Below are 18,438 nucleotides of genomic sequence, written 5' to 3'. Positions count from 1 at the left end.
AAAACTGAAAACTGAGGTTGAATCTCAGACTCAATGATGAAACAGGACTTTTATCTTCTTAGTAAAATATGTCTTGTTCTTAACTTTTTAAGTCTTAGTTGTGACATTATACTTTTGATTTCAGTATTTTGATTAAAAACCCTTATGTTGACAAAACGTTGGTAATAAATGTTGTTAATAAAACATTTGTAAAAACCAGCCCTGGCAAAGTAGCTCATTTGGTTAGAATGTCACCCTGATGTGCCAAGGTTGTAGGTTTGATTCCCAGTTAGGGGACGTATAAGACTCAACAAATGAATGCATAAATAAGTAGAACAGCAAATCAATGTTTTTCTCTCTCTCTCTCAAAATCAATAATTAAATTTTTTTAATTTAAAAGTTTTAATAAATAGTCCTAGTGCTTTTCTCTTAATGAGAATTTTGACTATTTTATTATTTGCTCAATTTTCTAAGCAGATTGTGATGCAGGCCTAATTTAAATATATCTACCACTGAGCAGGATTATATATTATAAGAAAACTCATTACAAGTTTGAGGATTCAAATATATATCTCTGATAATCCGCTGTTAGATAATATTCACAAGTTATTTTATGTTATTTTTATAGTCATTCTATAAACAAGAGACAAATGATGAAATGCTAGAAATGTTGAACTGTGGTCTTTCTCTTCTCCAAGGTTCTTTTAGAACAAGATATATTTCATCGTTCCTTGATGGCTTGTTGTTTGGAAATTGTGCTCTTTGCCTATAGTTCACCTCGTACTTTTCCTTGGATTATTGAAGTTCTCAATTTGCAGCCATTTTATTTTTATAAGGTGAGATTAAAACAAAGTTCTGTTGTGGTATACCTCACACTAGAATTCTATTTATCTAGAGACAAGAAAACACACACACACACACACACACACACACACACACAAGAATTCTGTTTATCTTAATGCTGAGGAAGCAAGCCATAGTGTTTGGAAAATATTTCCAGAGCTATTCTGAAAACATATATTCCTTTTGGGTGGAGTCAAGTACAAAAGAGAGAGAATGAATGGTATATATAGATTAAGCCAATCTCATAGCTTTGGTTCATTTTCCATCACTTACTGGCAAAGGTAACCAGGAACTTACTAGTTAACTTTGATTTTCCATATTTATGAATGAAAATCATAATCCTGGACTTACTGTCAACATGTCAGATAATTAAATACCATACTCACATTCTTCCACAATGACATGAAAATTAAAACTAAACTACAGAACAATAATCATTCAGAATCATCTGAAGTCTAACTGAACAGAAGTCTGTAACTAAGGATATGAGAAAAAAACCATATCAAGACTGAAAGGAAGTACAGAGATGCAGAACAGGCTGGTCCCACACCCAAGTGTGGCAGTTAAAAAATCAGGAAGGATGTCTCAGCTGCAGAGGTATCCCCTGAGGAATAAGGAGTCTGAGCTCCAGCCCAGGGCTCCAGTGCTGGCAAGAAAAGTCCCCAAAACTTGAGCTGTGAAAACCAGTGGGGATTCTGAGTGAGACGAAGGGCTTCTAAAGTCCAGGCATTCTCCTTAAGGGGCCCATGCAAGGACTTACTAGGACTCACCCCTCTGAGCTCCAGTGCTGGGGCTGCAGCTCAAAAGATCCTAGGGGAGGAACTAAACTGTCTGGCTTTGGGGTGACAATTGAAAGGAAAGCATTCTCCCAGACAATTCTGGCACAGGCCATTGTTCCTTTGCTGAGGCCTTCCCTCATAGAGCAAGGAGATAGGTGACATATCTGAGTCTTCATCAACCTGGCAAACACTGTTTACCCTCACCCTGTTGATTCCGAGATCCTGCCCTGCACAACTTTCAGGCCTACCCAGACCATTTCCAGTGGCTGTTCCACACAAATAACATGACTGTGTTCATACTGCAGACTTTCTGAAAGTCCCTCAAAGGTTCACAAACCCCAAACAAGCAGCATCTAGCTTCAGCCTTCCCTGTACCTCTTGCTAAGTGGCCCTAGGCTGAGCACTGACAGCATCACCCAGCCTTGGTTCACAACTTGGTCTGTCCCAGATACCTCCAAGCCCAGCACTGGTAGCAGCCACTTGCAGATCATGCTAGGGTAGCCCCAGGTAGGGCATAGGTGGCAGCCGATCTTGGCTTGCAGCTCCCAGGAGGTCCCTGGGCCAGCACAACTGATGGACAGCTTCAGACCAGGCCAGAGCATCACCCAACCACCTCTATAAGTGACACCCTCAAGGAGCAGACTTATTGGTCATTAGAGTCCTGCTGAAGCAAATCCTCAAAGGGGTCAGCCCCTCCACAGCAAGTCCACTGTAGTCATGGCCAGTTTTCCCAGCTTATGGGCCTTGGGGTAAATTTTTCCCATTGATGTGCCAACAGCAATCAAGGCTCAACTAACAGGAGGGTGCATACAGCTCATGGGGGTGGGGGAGTCACCTGGACACATAGCTGGGGTGATCGGGGTAGCTGTGCCACTGTACGCTACAGGACACCCACTACTAAGACCACTCTATGAAGACTTGGAGACATAGCATCTCTAAGTAATACATAGAAACAAACACAGGGAGGCAGCAAAATGAGGAGACTGAGAAATATGTTCCAAATTAAAATGTAGAACAAAACTTCAGAAAAAGAAATAAAATGAAGACAATCTACCAGATGAAGAGTTCAAAACAGGGTTATAAGAATGGTCAAATGCTCAATGAAGTTACAGGAAAAGTAGATGAACTTAGAACTTCAACTGGTAGATAGGAAACATAAGAGAAAGAAAACATTAAAAAGAACCAGTAAGAAATGAAGAATGCATTATAATAACTAAAATGAATACAGCACAGGAAACCAACAGTAGAGTAGATGAAGCAGAGGATCAAGTCAAAAGCTTCTGGGACAACTCTAAACCTTCCAACATCGGAATCTAGGGATGCCAGAAGGAGAAGAGGAAAAGCAAGAAATCGAAAACATAATAAAAGAGAACTTCCCTAATCTGGCAAAGGAAATAGACTTCCAGGAAGCTCAGAGAGTCCCCAGGAAGTTGGACCCAAGGAAGTACACACCAAAGCAGATATAATCACATCACCCAAGATTAAAGATAAGGAGAGAATCTTCAAAGCAGCTAGAGACAAGACAGTTACCTACAAAGGAGTTCCCATAAGACTATCACCTGATTTCTAAAAAACCTTGCAGGCAAGAAGGGGAAGTATTCAGCAAGTAGTACTTTAGAGTCAGTATTCAAAGGAAGTAGAAGAAAGTATTCAAAGAAGGAAGGAAGTATTCAAAGTCAGGAAAGGCAGGCCTGCATCCAAGATTACTGTATCCAGCAACTCTATCATTTAGAATGGAAGGGCAGATAAAGTGCTTCCCAGATAAGGTCAAGTTAAAGGAGTTTATCATCACCAAGCTCTTATTGTATGAAATGTTAAAGGGACTTACCTAAGAAAAAAAGATTAAAAATCTGAACAGTAAAACAACAACAAACTATCAACAACCAAACCTAAAAAATAAAAATAAACTAAGCAAAGAACTAGAACAGGAACAGATTCACAGAAACAGAGATCACATGGAGGGTTATCAGCAGGGCAGTGGGGGAAGAGAATTGGGGGAAAGGTACAGGGAATAAGCATAAATGGTAGCTACAAAATAGGGGGAGGTGAAGAATTGTATGAGAGATGCAAGGAACTTTATGACCCATGGACATGTTTTAAGGTGGGGGAATGAGGGAGGGGGAAAGGAATAAAAGTGAGGGGGAAAATGGAACAACTATAATAGCATAATCAATAAAATATTTTTTTAATCTTGCTATTTGCAATAACACAAAGGACCAAGAGCAGTAATTTTCAACCTTTTTCATCTCATGGAATACAAAATAATTACTAAAATTCATTGGCACACCAAAAATAATAATATTTGCCAATCTGACAAAAAAAATAGGTGTTACTTACAATAATGATAGTAACTACCTACCCTTTTTCCTCCAAACTGACTATAGAAAAATCAGGTGGCTACCCCTGATTGGAGTGGCTTGGTTGGAGCATTAGTACATAAACCAAGAGACTTGTTGTATTGATTCTTTGTAAATAGCCAGCTGAGATCAAAGTCCCTCTTCCTCTCTCCCTTCCCCTTTCTTTGATGTTTCTCTTCCTCTCTTTCTCCCTTCCCCTTTCTGGTTCTCTTCCTCTCTCCCTCCCTCCCCCTTTCTGTGATGTTTTTCTTCCTTTCTTTCCCCCTTCCTTGGCCTTTCTCTAAAATCAGTAAGCATATCCTTAGGTGAGGAGTTAAAAAACTAAACGTGCTTATACTTGTGTATAAGGATGTGTGGTACCAATAATTAACAAATCATGTGCAACCTTATTATGCGACATGACCAATAAGCTGCAGCTCTATTATACGACCTGTATATTTATGGTTCAAGACAGCACTGACACCACACAGCTATTGTTGTGCTGGCTGTTGCCATTTTTTTTTCTTTGACAATATAAGGGAAAAGAGATCAGTGCTTTTCCATCTGAATTGTCAATTGAGCGGGATTTAAATATTTTTTTTTAGTTTCTTAGGGAAAATTGCTTCTTTCTACTTTAATGTTTATGTGTATATTTAGCTGTTTAGCTTTACTGTTAGGAAATATATATAATTTTATTGAAGGGAAAAGTTTTTTTGCCCGTATTTAATAGCAATTTATTTTAACCCTTTTTTACTTAAGTGAAATGCCTTTGTTTTTTAACCATATAAATAACATACTCCTTAAAAAAATACAACTATAAATATTAAAATCACATTAAAATTCTAATTATAAATAATAATAATCACTTAATACTTTTATGTTCTAGATATTTACTCTTTTTTAAATGGAAATAAATGGCAACCTATATATTAGGTTGACCAAAAAAGTTCATTTGGTTTTTTTTGTGAGTTGGCCCTAGTAGTGTTTAGTTGTCCTTAACCTTTTCAGAACAATTTTGTTAGACTGTATTGTGACAGCTGTCATATCAGCATCCATTTTTTTAAAACATCAAAATTGGTGAATTTTTGTGTAACCATTTCAACATTGAAGATGGAAGAAAATATGCCAAAAACATTTTTGGCATATTACATTTTATTATTTCAAGAAAGTAAAAACACGACTGAAATGCAAAAAGATTTATTCAGTGTATGGAGAAGTGCTGTGACTGATGAAATGTGTCAGAAGTGCTTTGTGCTAGAGATTTCTTGCTGGATGATACTCCACGGTCAGGTAGACCAGTTGAAGTTGATAGTGATTAAATAGATATGTTAATTGAGAACAATCAGTGTTACAACACACAGGAGATAACTGACATACTGGAAATATTCCAATCAATAAAGTTATTGGTGAAAATGAAAAATGTATCTTTTATTAAACAGAAAAAACTGTATAATAAAATAAATAGAGTCTTTGGGCAACCCAGTATAAACAAAGTTTCTTTAACAATGTTATTCATTCTGTTCTTTTGAGCTATTAGGAAGAATAATGTGAATTCAAAATAGCAATAAATTCATGTTCAAAATAGCAGTAAATTCAAAATAGCAATGGACTGGGAACTAAATATCTGACTTTTGCCACTATTGGACTGTTAATAGTTTTCACCTATCATTGCCTTAGTTTTTCATATATAAAGAAAACATGAAAAACAGGTGTATGTGAAATATATATATATTTTTTTAATTTATTTTTAGACGGGAAGGGAAGAAGAGAGGGAGAGAAATACCAATGTATGGTTGCCTCTCGTGCGTCCCCTGCTGGGAACTGGCCTGCAACCCAGGCATGTGCCCTGATTGGAAATCAAACCTCCATCCTCTGGTTCTCAGGCCAACGCTCAATCCACTGAGCTATACCAGCCAGGGCAAATATTTTGACGATCTTAAAAACTCCTTCAAAGATATCCTTGGTTCTGTGTCATTAATAGGACCAGAACTTGTTGCATGTGCAAGCCCACCCAGTTTAGAACTGACTGCTTGAGCATACATTAACTTCTCAATGTTCTTGTCTCCAGGTTATTGAGGTGGTGATCCGCTCAGAGGAGGGACTTTCCAGGGACATGGTGAAACACCTGAACAGCATTGAAGAACAGATCCTGGAGAGTTTAGCATGGAATCACAATTCTGCACTGTGGGAGGCTCTCCAGGCTTCTGCAAACAAAGTTCCTACTTGTGAAGAAGTGAGTCAGGACAAGACTGATAATCTGTCATTTTATAAAATAACAGCTTTATTGAGATATAATTCACACACCATACACTCACCCATTAAGAGTGTACAGGTCAGTGGTGTTTAGTATAATCACACTGTGTGCAGTCTTCACCACCTTCAGTTTTGGAACATACTTGTCACTTCAGCAGGAAGCCATACCCTTTAGCTATCACTTTCCTACACCCTGTCTTTTCCCTAGCCCTACGCAACTAGTGATCTTTCTGTCTCTATTCATTTCCCTATTCAGGACCTTTCATATAAATGGTATCATACAGTATGTCATATTCCTGTTGTGATTGGCTTCTTTCATAATGTTTTCAAGATTCAATCATGTTGTATGTACCAGCATATCATTGCTTTTTATGTGCTTAATAATATTCCATTACATGGATATACCATTCATCATTGATGGACATTTGGGTTGTTCCCACCTTTTGACTTACAAATAATGCCTCTATGAACAGTAATGCACAAGATTTTGTGTGGAGATAAGTTTTTATTTTTCTTGGGTATATATCTAGGAGTAGAATTGCCGGGTCATACAGTAACTGTTTAAGCATTTGGGAAACTGTCAGACTTTTTTCCAGAGTGGCTGTACCATTTAACAGTCCCACCATCAATGTATGAAAGTTTCAGTTTCTCCACATCTCCAAACTACTTATCTGTCCTTTTTAAAAATATTTTTTAAGAATTTATTTTTAGAGCAAGGGGAAGAGAGGGAAGAAGAAGGAGAGAAACATCTATGTGAGAGAGAAACATCGATTGGTTTCCCTTTACACACACCCTGGATTGTGGGACCAAAGCCACAACCCAAGCATGTGCTCTGACTGGGAATTGAACTGGTAACCTTTAGCTTTGTGAGGTGACACCCAACCAACTGAGCCCACTGTTCAGGGTTTTCTTTTTGATTCTAGCCATTCTAGTAGGCATGAAAAGATACCTCGTAGTTTTTATTTGCATTCTTGTGATGACCTGTGATGTTCAAACATCTTTTCGTGCTTTTTAACTATTTATATATCATCTTCAGAGAAATATCTATTCAGATCCTTTGCCCTTTTTTAAATTGGGTTACTTTTTATTACTGAGTTACAGGAATTCTTCATATATTGTCTGTAGAACCATGCATGCAACATGTTCTGTCAGTTAGCTTTATATTTTCTTGATGAAGTCCTTTGGAATGAAAATTTTTAATTTTTGATAATGTGTAATTTATCTATCTTTTGTGGCTTATGATTTTGGTGTCATATCTAATAAACCATTAATTCCATCATTTTTAATATTTTAAATGTCCTCGTAAAGAATTAAATACTTTTGCCCTGGCTGGTTGTAGCTCAGTGGGTTGAGCACGGGCCTGCGAACCAGAGGATCGAGGTTCAATTCCCAGTCAGGGCACATGTCTGGGTTGCAGGCCAGTTCCCAGCAGGGGACCCACGAGATGCAGCCATACGTTGATATTCTCTCCCTCTCTCCTTTCCTTCCCCTCTAAAGATAAATAAATAAAATCTTTTAAAAAAAGAATTAAATACTTTTCATTAGTAGTATTTAGAATAAAAAACAGAACTTTGTCCTTAATATATATAAATAACACATTTAACATTTTAACATTCTTGAGAAATTGAGTGTTTTTTTAAGATTTTTTTAATTATAATTTATTGATTAATGCCATTACAGTTGTTTCATTTTTTCCTGCCTTTTATCCCCCTTCACCCAGCAATGCAATCCCTCCAGCATTCCCTGCCCTTAGTTAATGTTTCATGTCCATGGGTCGTGCATGTAAGTTCTTTGGCTTCTCCATTTCCTATACTGTTCTTATCCTCCCCCTGTTTATTTAGTACCCACCAACTATTCTCTTTATTCCCTGTACCTTTATCCCCCATTCTTCCTCCTCCCTGCTGATAACCCTCCATGCGATCTCCATTTCTATGATTCAGTTTCTGTTCTAGTTTATTTAGTTTGCTTTCATTTTTGTTTTTTAGGTTCAGTTGTTGATAGTTGTGAGTTTGTTGTCATTTTATGGTTCATAGTTTTGACTCTTCTTTTTTTTTTAGATAAGTTTCTTTAAAATTTTATATAATACGGGCTTGGTAATGATGAACTTCTTTAACTTGACCTTACCTGGGAAGCACTTTATCTGCCCTTCCATTCTAAATGATAGCTTTGCTGGATAGAGTAATCTTGGATGTAAGTCCTTGCCTTTTATGACTTTGAAAACTTCCTTCTAGCCCCTTCTTGACTGTAAGTTTTATTGTTGTTGGTTTTTTTAAGAAGTCAGCTGAGTCTTACAAGAACTACTTAGTAGGTAACTGTGTCCTCTTCTCTTGCTCCTTTGAAGATTCTCTCCTTATCTTTAATCTTGAGTAATTTAATTATGACGTGTCTTTGTGTGTTCCTTCTTGGATCCAACTTCTTTGGGACTCTCCGAGCTTCCTGGATTTCCAGGAAATCTATTTACTTCACTAGAGTGGGGAAGTTTTCGCTCATTATTTTTTCAAATAAGTTTTCAATTTTTGCTTTTCCTCTTCTCTTTCTGGCATCCCTAGATTCAGATGTTGGAAGGTTTAAAGTTGTCCCAAAGGTTCCTAAGCCTCTTCTAATTTTTTTGAATTCTTATTTCTTAATTCTGTTCCAGTTGAATGTTTATTTCTTCCTTCTGCTCCACATCATTGATTTGAGTTCTGGTTTCCTTCCCTTCACTGCTGGTTGCCTGTATATTTTGCATATTTCACTTTGCATAGCCTTCATTTCTTCCTCTACTTTGTATCTGTGCTCAATCATTTCTTTGAGCATCCTGATTACTGATGTTTTGAACTGTTGAATCTGATAGGTTGGCTATCTCCTCATCATTTAGTTCGTTTTTGGAGTTTTAGGCCATATTTCATTCATTTCATTTGGGTCATATTTCTTTGTCTGGGTGCACCTGTTACATTGTAAGGAGTGGAGCCTTAGGTATTCACCAGGGTGGGGCAACCCACATTGCTGGTGTCATGGTGCTGTATGTGGGGGAGGTGCTGTATGTGGGGGAGGGGGCTTCTTGTAGGAAGCAAGAGAGGGGAAAGTGCTGCTTGCTTGCTTGCTTCTTACCCTGCTTTCAGCCACTTCCCTTGCTTCCCACAAGCAGATTGTGCCTTTTCAGGTGCTGATGCCTGGGTGGATGGGTTTGTGTATGTGCTAGGGTCCTGTGGGCCCCTTCAACAGACTCACCTGTGAGATAAGTTTCTCCCACTGCTGTAACCCCATAGATTTTGAGACCTTAGTTTCCTGCACTGTGGCCCTGGGTTGCTTGGTTTGTCTCCCCAGTTTTTCTTCCTTGCTTCTCCTTGCATGAATGTTGGACCACCTAATCCACTCGCCACTGCCTTCCCTGCCCCTGTCTGCTAGCCGCCACAGCTAGTCACACTTTCTCATCGTCCTAACTGCCCCAGCTTCCTGTCTCCACCCCTTCTACTATTCTGGATGAATATTTCTTTAACTCCTTGGTTGTCAGACTTCCATACAATTCAGTTCTCTGGCAGTTTAAATTTATTGTTATCCTTCCTTTGGTTGTGCAAGGAAGCAAAGCTCATCTGCCTATGCATCCATACTTGCTGGAAGCCGGAAATTGAGTTTTTTCTTCACCTCTGTTATTCTTTTGTAATTTTTTTCATTCCTCCTTGCTTTTTCACCTCCTTTTACTTTAATCTTAAACTTTTCCCTAATTCCAAACTATTGAAGGAACTCTCCAAGACTAGGAAGAACTTAAAAGAAAATGGTTTCTAAAAAGAATCTCTCTTCCATGAGTCATTTTTTGTAGCACTGTGATTAATGGGACAATCTTTAGTATTCATCATTATTTCTATTATAAAAATCCATTGGGGAAGTGATTAAAAAGCTATTAACTTGAAGGAAAAGGATTTGAATTGAGGCTCTTTCTCTGTTAATTAGTAGTAGGTGTGTCCTTGGGCAAATTTCACATTTTGAGCCTTAATTTTTCCATCTCTAGGTGGAGAATGATAGTGTCTACCTCACAGGTGTACTTCTAATTGTTAAATAGATACATTATGAGATTAAGTGAGATGAACTCTTTACGTATATTTAACAACATTAACTATTGAGCACTTTAAGTTTTTTCATTTTGTGAAGAAAAAAGGAAGGGGACATTATGTAGTAAAAGAAATTAAGAAGTCTCCATTTTTTTCTGTTACAAGTTTTCATAAGTAGGTTTACCTGTATATAAAGCAAAGGGTTTTTGTTTTCAACAGGTTATATTTCCAAATAACTTTGAAACAGGAAATGGGGGAAATATACAGGGACATCTTCCCATGATGCCAATGTCTCCGCTAATGCATCCAAGGGTAAAAGAAGTTCGGACAGACAGCGGAGGTCTTCGAAGGGGTAGGTGCAACGTTGGCAAAGCAATGAAAAATAACAAAGATCATTTTTCCAAGAAACTTTCAAGTATTTTTTTTTATCCTCACTGGAGGATATGTATCATTTTAGAAAGAGGGCAAAGGAGAGAAAGATTGAAACATCAGTGTGAGAGAAAAACATTGATCTGTTGCCTCCCATACATGCCTCAACTGGGGATCGAACATGCAGCCTAGGTGTGTGCTCTGAACAGGAATCAAACCCGCAGTCTTTTGGTCTATGGGATGATGCTCCAACTGAGCCAGTCTGATTAATGTGTTATTTATTTCTTCATCAGGATTTGAAGGGGGCTAAATGCTTACATCAGCATCATAGTGTGGCTTGTTCTATGCTTTTTTGCGTTAAAGTAATAAGATTTCCAGTCTAATTTTGAATATCTATTTTTTAAGATTATTTATCTTTGAAGGACAGGGGTAGCTTTTTTCATTTAGCATATTTTTAAAGTATATATATACCTTGAAAAGGTATACTTCAAGGTATATATATATGTTGCAGCATGTACCACTACTTCATTCACCTTTATGAATGAATAATGTTTTATTGAGTGGATATTGTGTGTTTTTTCATTAGTTGATGAACATTTTGATTATTTCCACTTGTTGGCTATTATGAATGATGCTGCTATGAACATTCAGGGCGTATATTATTTTTATAATTAGAGGAACAAGTTATTTTCTTGTAAGGGTTCAGGCAAGAGAATCAACTAATAGAAAATTTTTAGAAAACAATAATATTGAGCCTTGACTCTGGGGAGATCAACCTACTTTACCCTTAACATTTTGCTCTTTTAACATAGGCAGAGGTTCAAGAAACCAGGAAGTAAGCTATCATTTTCACATTTTATTGTAAGGACTTACTGCAGGCCTACTTTCGTGTTAGTCACTGCTGGATTCTTATTGCCTAGAATGGTAACTCAGTTTCTTTTTGTCGAATGAATGAATGAAACAGGTTCATTATTTTGGAATACATATTAAATCGCTTTAAATTTATTTTTCTCTTTACTAGATATGCAGCCATTGTCTCCAATTTCTGTTCATGAACGCTACAGTTCTCCTACTGCAGGAAGTGCTAAGAGAAGACTTTTTGGGGACGACCCCCCAAAGGAAGTGCTTATGGACAGGATTATAACAGAAGGGAAAAAATTGAAAATTGCTCCTTCTTCAAGCATTACAGCTGAAAACATATCAATTTCACCTGGACAAAGTCTTTTAACAATGGCCACAGCCATAGTAACGGGGACAACAGGACATAAAGTTACGATCCCGTTGCATGGTAACATTTTAATGCATTTATTTTATATTCTTTTCTGAGTTGATAAAATTTAAAATACATCTTACTGGATTGGATCACATGGCCTTGCTAATCCAGGATTTTTTTTTTTACTTAAATTTATTTATTTATTATTTTTAGAGCAATTTTGGTTTATAGCAAAATTGAGTGGAAGGTACAGGAATTTCCCATATACTCTTTGCCCCCAAACACACACAGCCTCCCTCACCATCAGCACTTCTACACCAGGAGGTTACATTTGTTACAACTGGCAAACCTACACTGACACATAATCATCGCCTCCAGTCCAAAGTTCACATTAGTGCTCACTCTTGATATTGTATATTCTGTGGATTTTGACAAATGTCTGGCGACACCTCTGAACCATTATAGTATCACACAGAATAGTTTCACTGCCTTAAAAATTCTCTGCCCCACCCTTTCTTTTGTTTTCAGCCTGTACTTTCTCCTTGAATTTTCACATTTTATAAATATACTACCCTTCTTGTTAGGACTTATTTTCTTATCTAAGCTTTACAAATGAGTATATTGAGCAAGAGTGCTGTTTTTTTATTAAAAAGTCTTTAAACGCTCTAAAACAATAGAAAATAATGCTATAACTTAGAATTACTATTTTTGTGGCTTTCCTCTCCTTTTCTACTATATTCCTATGCTTATACACTTAGGTGGATAGATATAATTGACAACTTTTCTGAAGCACATACAGCTTCCTGCTAAAACAGAACTCTTGTTTGTACATTTAGGTATTGCAAATGATGCTGGGGAGATCACACTGATACCAATTTCCATGAACACAACTCCAGAGTCCAGAGTTGAGAGTCCTGTGTCACTTACTGCTCAGTCATTAAGTGGTGCTTCTCCAAAACAAACTCATCTGACTAAAGCACAAGAAGTACATCCAACCGGACTAAGCAGACCAAAGAGAACTGGGTCCTTAGCACTCTTTTATAGAAAGGTACGTGATTTTATAGCGTCTAAAAAGATCTCATTTAATCACTCCAAGAACGATTGAGTAACAGCAGCTTTTGTTTCTTTTTTGTGTGTGTGGTAAAATATATGATTTTAATGTTTTTTTTAATCCTCACCCAAGGATATGTTTATTGATTTTAGAGAAAGAGGACAGGCGAGAGAGAAACATCGATCAGTTGCCTCCCATATGCACCCTGACCAGGGGTCATACTGCAACTTAGGTGCCCTAACCAAGTAATCAACCCCTCAACCTTTTGTTGTTTGAGATGATGCTCCAACAAACTGAGCCTCTCAGCTGGGGCAACCGTGAATTTTTTGTTAGAAGAAGAAGCCATCCAGAATATATGTATCTTGGGGACTTCTGGTCAAGAGGAGGTGTAGGTAAACACCGTTCACCTCTTCACACAACCACAGCAAAAATTATGACTAAACTACAGCTATCACCTAGAATCATTAGAAAATTGAGCTGTACAGAAGTCTGCCAACTAAGGAATTACAGTAGTCACATTCATCCAAACATGTAGAAAGAGCAGAGATGTATGGAGATGGACCAGGTAGTCCCACACTTACATCTGGTGGATAAAAATCGGGAGGGAAACTTTGGGAGCAAGGGATCTCAGCGCCACACCAGATCACCCAGCCCAAGGTTCTAGTGCCAGGAAGATAACTCCCTATAACTTCTGCTATAAAAATCAGTAGGGGTTGGGGCAGTGGAAGAAACTGCAGGATTCTCAGGTCTCTGCTCTTAAAGGGCCCGCAACGGACTTAGGACATATGTAGACTCCTTCTGGGCTCTAGCACCAGGGCAGCAGCCTGAAGGATAGCAGTGGCATACGTGGAGAAACCGAAGTGTCTGACATCAGAGTGAGTCTAGAGGACAGATCCCTTCTGGATAAAACTCCAGAGGCCAGACTGCAGCCACTGTCCCTTTTCTGAGTCCTCCTGCACACAGAGCTACAAAGCAGGTGGCACCATATCTGAGACTCCATCAACCTGGTTCATATGGGTTGCCCCACCTAGGCCATTACTTAAGACTCTGCCCCATCCAACTTACTGGTGTGCATTTCTATAATAGGCCAAGCTACTAAGACAGGGAGTCAAGCAGCTGCACCTAATAAATAGAAACAAACACAGGGAGGCTACCAAAATGAGGAGACGAAGAAATATGATCTGAATGAAAGAACAGAACAAAACTTCAGAAAAAGAACTACAGAAGGTGGAGATAAACAATCTATCAGGTGCAGAATTCAAAACACTGGTTATGAAGATGCTCAGGGAACTCATTAGGTACTTCAACAGCATAAAAAAGACCCAGGCAGAAATGCAAGTTACACTAAGTTAAATAAAGAAAAATTAGACCTGGTTGGTGTGGCTCAGTAGATTGATTGCCAGCCTACAAACCAAAGGGTTGCTGGTTAAATTCCCAGTCAGGGCATGTGCCTGGGTTGCAGGCCAGGGCCCCAGTAAGAGGTGCTTGAGAGGCAGCCACATATTGATGTTTCTCTTCCTCTCTTTCCCTCCCCCTCTCTAAAAACAAATCTTTTAAAAAAAAAAAAAAGAAAGAAAAAAAATGTACAGGGAACCATCAGTGGAATGGATGAAGCCAGGAATCAAATCAGTGATTTAGAACATAGGAAGAAAAAATAATTTAAAAAAAAAATGAGGATGTGGTAAGGAGCCTCTGGGACAACTTCACATGTACCAATATTCGAATCATAGGGGTGCTGGAAGGAGAAGAGGAAGAGCAAGAAATTGAAAGCTTATTTGAAAAAATAATGAAAGAAAACTTTTCTAATTTGATGAAGTAAACAGACATACAAGTCCTGGAAGCATAGTCCCAAATAAGAGGGACATAAAGAGAACCACACCAACACACATCATAATTAAAATGCCAAAGGTTAAAGGTAAAGAGAATCTTCAAAGCAGCAAGAGAAAAGCAGAGTTACCTACAAAGGAGTTTCCGTAAGACTGTCGGCTGATGTATCAGAAGAAACTTTGCAGGCTAGAAGGGACTTGCAAGAAGTATTCAAAGTGATGAAAAGCAAGGACCAAACAACCTAGATTACTCTAACCAGCAAAGCTATCATTTAGAATTGAAGGGCAGATAAAGTGCTTCCCAGACAAGGTAAAGCTAAAGGAGTTCATCATCACCAAGCCATTATTACATGAAATGTTAAAGGGACTTATTTAAGAAGAAGAAGATCAAAACTATGAACATTAAAATGGGAATCAATTCACAACTGTCAACAATTGAATCCAAAAAAACAAGTAAAACAGAAACAGAACCATAGATATGGAGATCATTTGGAGGGTTATCATTTGAGAAGGGGACGGGGGAGAGTGGGAGAAAAGGTACTGGGATTAAGAAGTACAAATTGGTAGGTAGCGAATAGGCAGGGGGAGGTTAAGAATAGTATAGGTCTGGCTGGTGTAGCTCAATGGATTGAGCATGGGCCTGCAAACCAAAGGATCACAATTCAATTCCCAGTCAGGGCACATGCCTGGGTTGCAGGCAGTTCCCAGCAGGGCACACATGAGAGGCAACCACACATAGAGGTTTCTCTCCCTCTTTCCTTCCCTCCCCTCTTAAAGATAAATAAAAATCTATAAAAAAGAAAAAGAATTTAATTGCTTTAAAAAAAAAAGAATAGTATAGGTAATTGAGTAGCCAAAGAACTTTATATGCATGACCCATGGACATGAACTAAGGGGGAGGATTGTCAGAGGGAATGAGGGGTACCAGGTGGAAGGTGGTAAAGAAGGAAAGAGTGGGACAACTATAATGACAATAAAATGTTATTTTTAAAAAATATGTGTAAGGCATTGGATCAGCTCTGTAAAAGACATCTAACAATTATTACTTAATTACATATTACATTTAATCCACACTACGACTGTATCTGTTATCTTTTTCATGAATGTAAAGTTCTAGCATCTTTTTCACTGCTCCGGCCCCAGTAGTTCCAGACACAAGGAGGGGATGCTGAAAATGAGTTGCTATAAAATTAATCACAGGTAGCTTTGGAGTCAACCACTTGTCTCTGTCTTTCTATCAGAGCCATGTATTAGGTAACTTACATTTGTTTTTATGCTGTGTAGATTTTTTTCCCTGCCAGAGATACTTTTCTGTAAGTAATACCTTGCTCTTTTTTAGTTTTTTTCCCTGAACATGTCGATTTAAAGATTTAGTTTGAGCAGAATAGTCTGGTTTAGGATTACCACAGGAAGGTTACCATTTCTTTTTTTTTTTTTCCATTTCTTAAAATAATAAAACATAATGCTTCTGAGGTGATTAGAAACATTTTAGAATCTTGCAGGACCTTCAGGTCCTTTCCAGTTCATCTGATGACTAGTGTAGATAAAAGGCTTAGGGCATTGCGCTAAAATTATTCTGATTAAAAAAATCCAGGTATCTCATTTAAAATCTCTTTCATATGTTCATAAAAACAATGTAGACTGCATGGGAAAGTCTTTAAATGGTTTTGCTTTCTGACTCATTTTTTGAGTCAAACATTCATTTTAGTTATTTATTTTCTGACATTTTAGGTTTTCTAGCAATTTTGTCTGAACCTTCCCCCCAAAAAAGATACTTCTGAACACTTGAAAAATTACATATTCATAATGGTCATAACACAGGTAAATTCTACATTTTAGTGTTTCTTTATGTAGATGGCAGCATAGAGTATCAGGAGACATTTGTCTTTTCAAAAATTATTTTTTTAAGGTAGTTTTTTTTTTTTTTAAGAGAATGTTGCTTTAATCTATTTCTCTCTGCCATAGCAGTGAACTAGTACTATAGAATGGAAATTTTATGTAATTTAACATATCAACTGCCTCGGTGCTTGTTAATCTTGACCTTAGAGCCCATGTTCATGGTAAGTCATAAATTTTAGAAATTATTTTTACTTGTTTTGTTGCATCAGTGTGCTACCTTCTATCTTAGGTCTATCACTTGGCAAGTGTACGCTTACGTGATTTATGTTTAAAACTGGATGTTTCAAATGAGTTACGAAGGAAGATATGGACGTGTTTTGAATTCACTTTAGTTCACTGCCCTGACCTAATGAAAGACAGACATTTGGATCAGCTCCTTCTTTGTGCCTTTTACATCATGGCAAAGGTAATGCGTAAGCTGGGGGAAGTTCTTTGTACTGGTTGCCTGTATTTGAAGTATGAAGTAAAAATCTGTTGCACTTGATCTTTAGTTTGCCTTAAGTGCTGTAAGCTAACAGTACCCACCATCATTGATGGAGTAGTAAATTCCAGCTACTATGCCTATTCTCTGGATTCTCCATTTAGTTTTACAGTAATCAGCTTTCCCACTCCATATGTATGTGTTGGTTGTAAAGAATTCAGAAGAGGTCTTAGAGACCAGTTGTCGTAAAGTAGCTCTTCCCGCTATTAATGTGACAACACCATACCCCTGTGATACCTGTAATCTGGCACTTTAAAGTAACATGTTCATTTCACTATAGGTGAATAACCGAGGCCCAGAGCTGAAAGTTACCTTGGCTAATGTTCTACAATAAGTGGCAACCTAGGACCTAGGATCTCCTGATTAATAATCTAGTATAAAATAGCTTCTATGACATACTTCTTTCCTGTAACTTACGGTGCCACCTCTGAAGAATGCTTTATTCTCTGCTTGCTGCAGCATGTTTTAGGTTATAAAACAACTTACCTTCTTTTTTAAGTTTCTGCTGTATCTGAAACAATCATCTGCAACTTTGGTCACGACTGTTGGCTACACTGGCTGTCCTCGCAGACATACACAGTTAAGTCCTAATTGTTAAGCTTTTTGAGGCAGGCAGAGGACATGTTTTCACATTTCTTTGTGGCACCTGTCTCAAGGTGTCTTTAAAATCTTTGTACAGGTGCTCTCACGGTCTCAAACCTGTTCCAGTGTGCTTCGCTTGCTTTCTCCTGAGCTTCAAGAGCCCTTCTTTGGCCTCTGTTTCCTGAGCCCACATCCAGCTGACACTTTTCCTGCTCTGTCACTTTCTAAATAAACTTTAACTACAATTTGAAAAACAAAAAAGCTCTATACAAACAGGTATTAATAAATGGTATTAACTAATCATGTGTGTATTCCAAAGAACAACAAAGCTCAGGCTTTGCTGTTTTCTAGCTCAGCTTATGGAGAACAGGTTAAATGCTGATGCACTGTGAAGCAGAGGAAGAGAGTAATTTAAGTGAACTTCATTGATAATGAATAGACCAGAAGGTATTTTTTTATGGATCACGGATGTATTTTCTTACTTTTAGCCATCACTGCGACTTTTCTGTCAAAGCATTAGAACCATACAGTCTGTCCTAACATGTTAGAAGCCTAATCCTATGATAACCTCTCATTTTTATTGTGAATCACCACAAGACATTTTTTATAATTAAGTATGTAATTAGTTTACTTTTAAATAAGTAAATGAAATTTAATAAAATGTAAGACTGCACGGGGGATTCAGCACATTTGAGGGGGTTTTTTGGTCATTTAAAAACATTTTATTGTATCTTTTTGTATTACCATTTAGCCCCCTTATATCACCCCTGCCCCGATTTTCTTATCATTCTTTTTACAA

General features: G+C 37.7%; 1 protein-coding gene across 1 annotated transcript in view; it reads left to right on the top strand.

Annotated features, from left to right (window-relative positions):
* Positions 1 to 18,438, top strand: part of RBL1 (RB transcriptional corepressor like 1) — a 64,500-nt gene that overhangs the window by 32,920 nt on the left and 13,142 nt on the right. The window contains exons 12-17 of the mRNA XM_037164488.2: positions 678 to 815; positions 6,006 to 6,170; positions 10,438 to 10,570; positions 11,609 to 11,875; positions 12,637 to 12,848; positions 16,806 to 16,982. Of these exons, the coding sequence (XP_037020383.2) occupies positions 678 to 815; positions 6,006 to 6,170; positions 10,438 to 10,570; positions 11,609 to 11,875; positions 12,637 to 12,848; positions 16,806 to 16,982 (1,092 nt within the window). The remainder of the gene's footprint in view (positions 1 to 677; positions 816 to 6,005; positions 6,171 to 10,437; positions 10,571 to 11,608; positions 11,876 to 12,636; positions 12,849 to 16,805; positions 16,983 to 18,438) is intronic.

Source organism: Artibeus jamaicensis, unplaced genomic scaffold, assembly GCF_021234435.1.
Source record: "Artibeus jamaicensis isolate MK-2021 breed Jamaican fruit bat unplaced genomic scaffold, CSHL_Jam_final contig_685, whole genome shotgun sequence".
In the NCBI taxonomy this organism is placed as follows: Eukaryota; Metazoa; Chordata; class Mammalia; order Chiroptera; family Phyllostomidae; genus Artibeus; species Artibeus jamaicensis.
The sequence above is the reverse complement of the archived record's forward strand: the minus strand, read 5'-3'. Positions and strand labels throughout refer to the sequence as shown.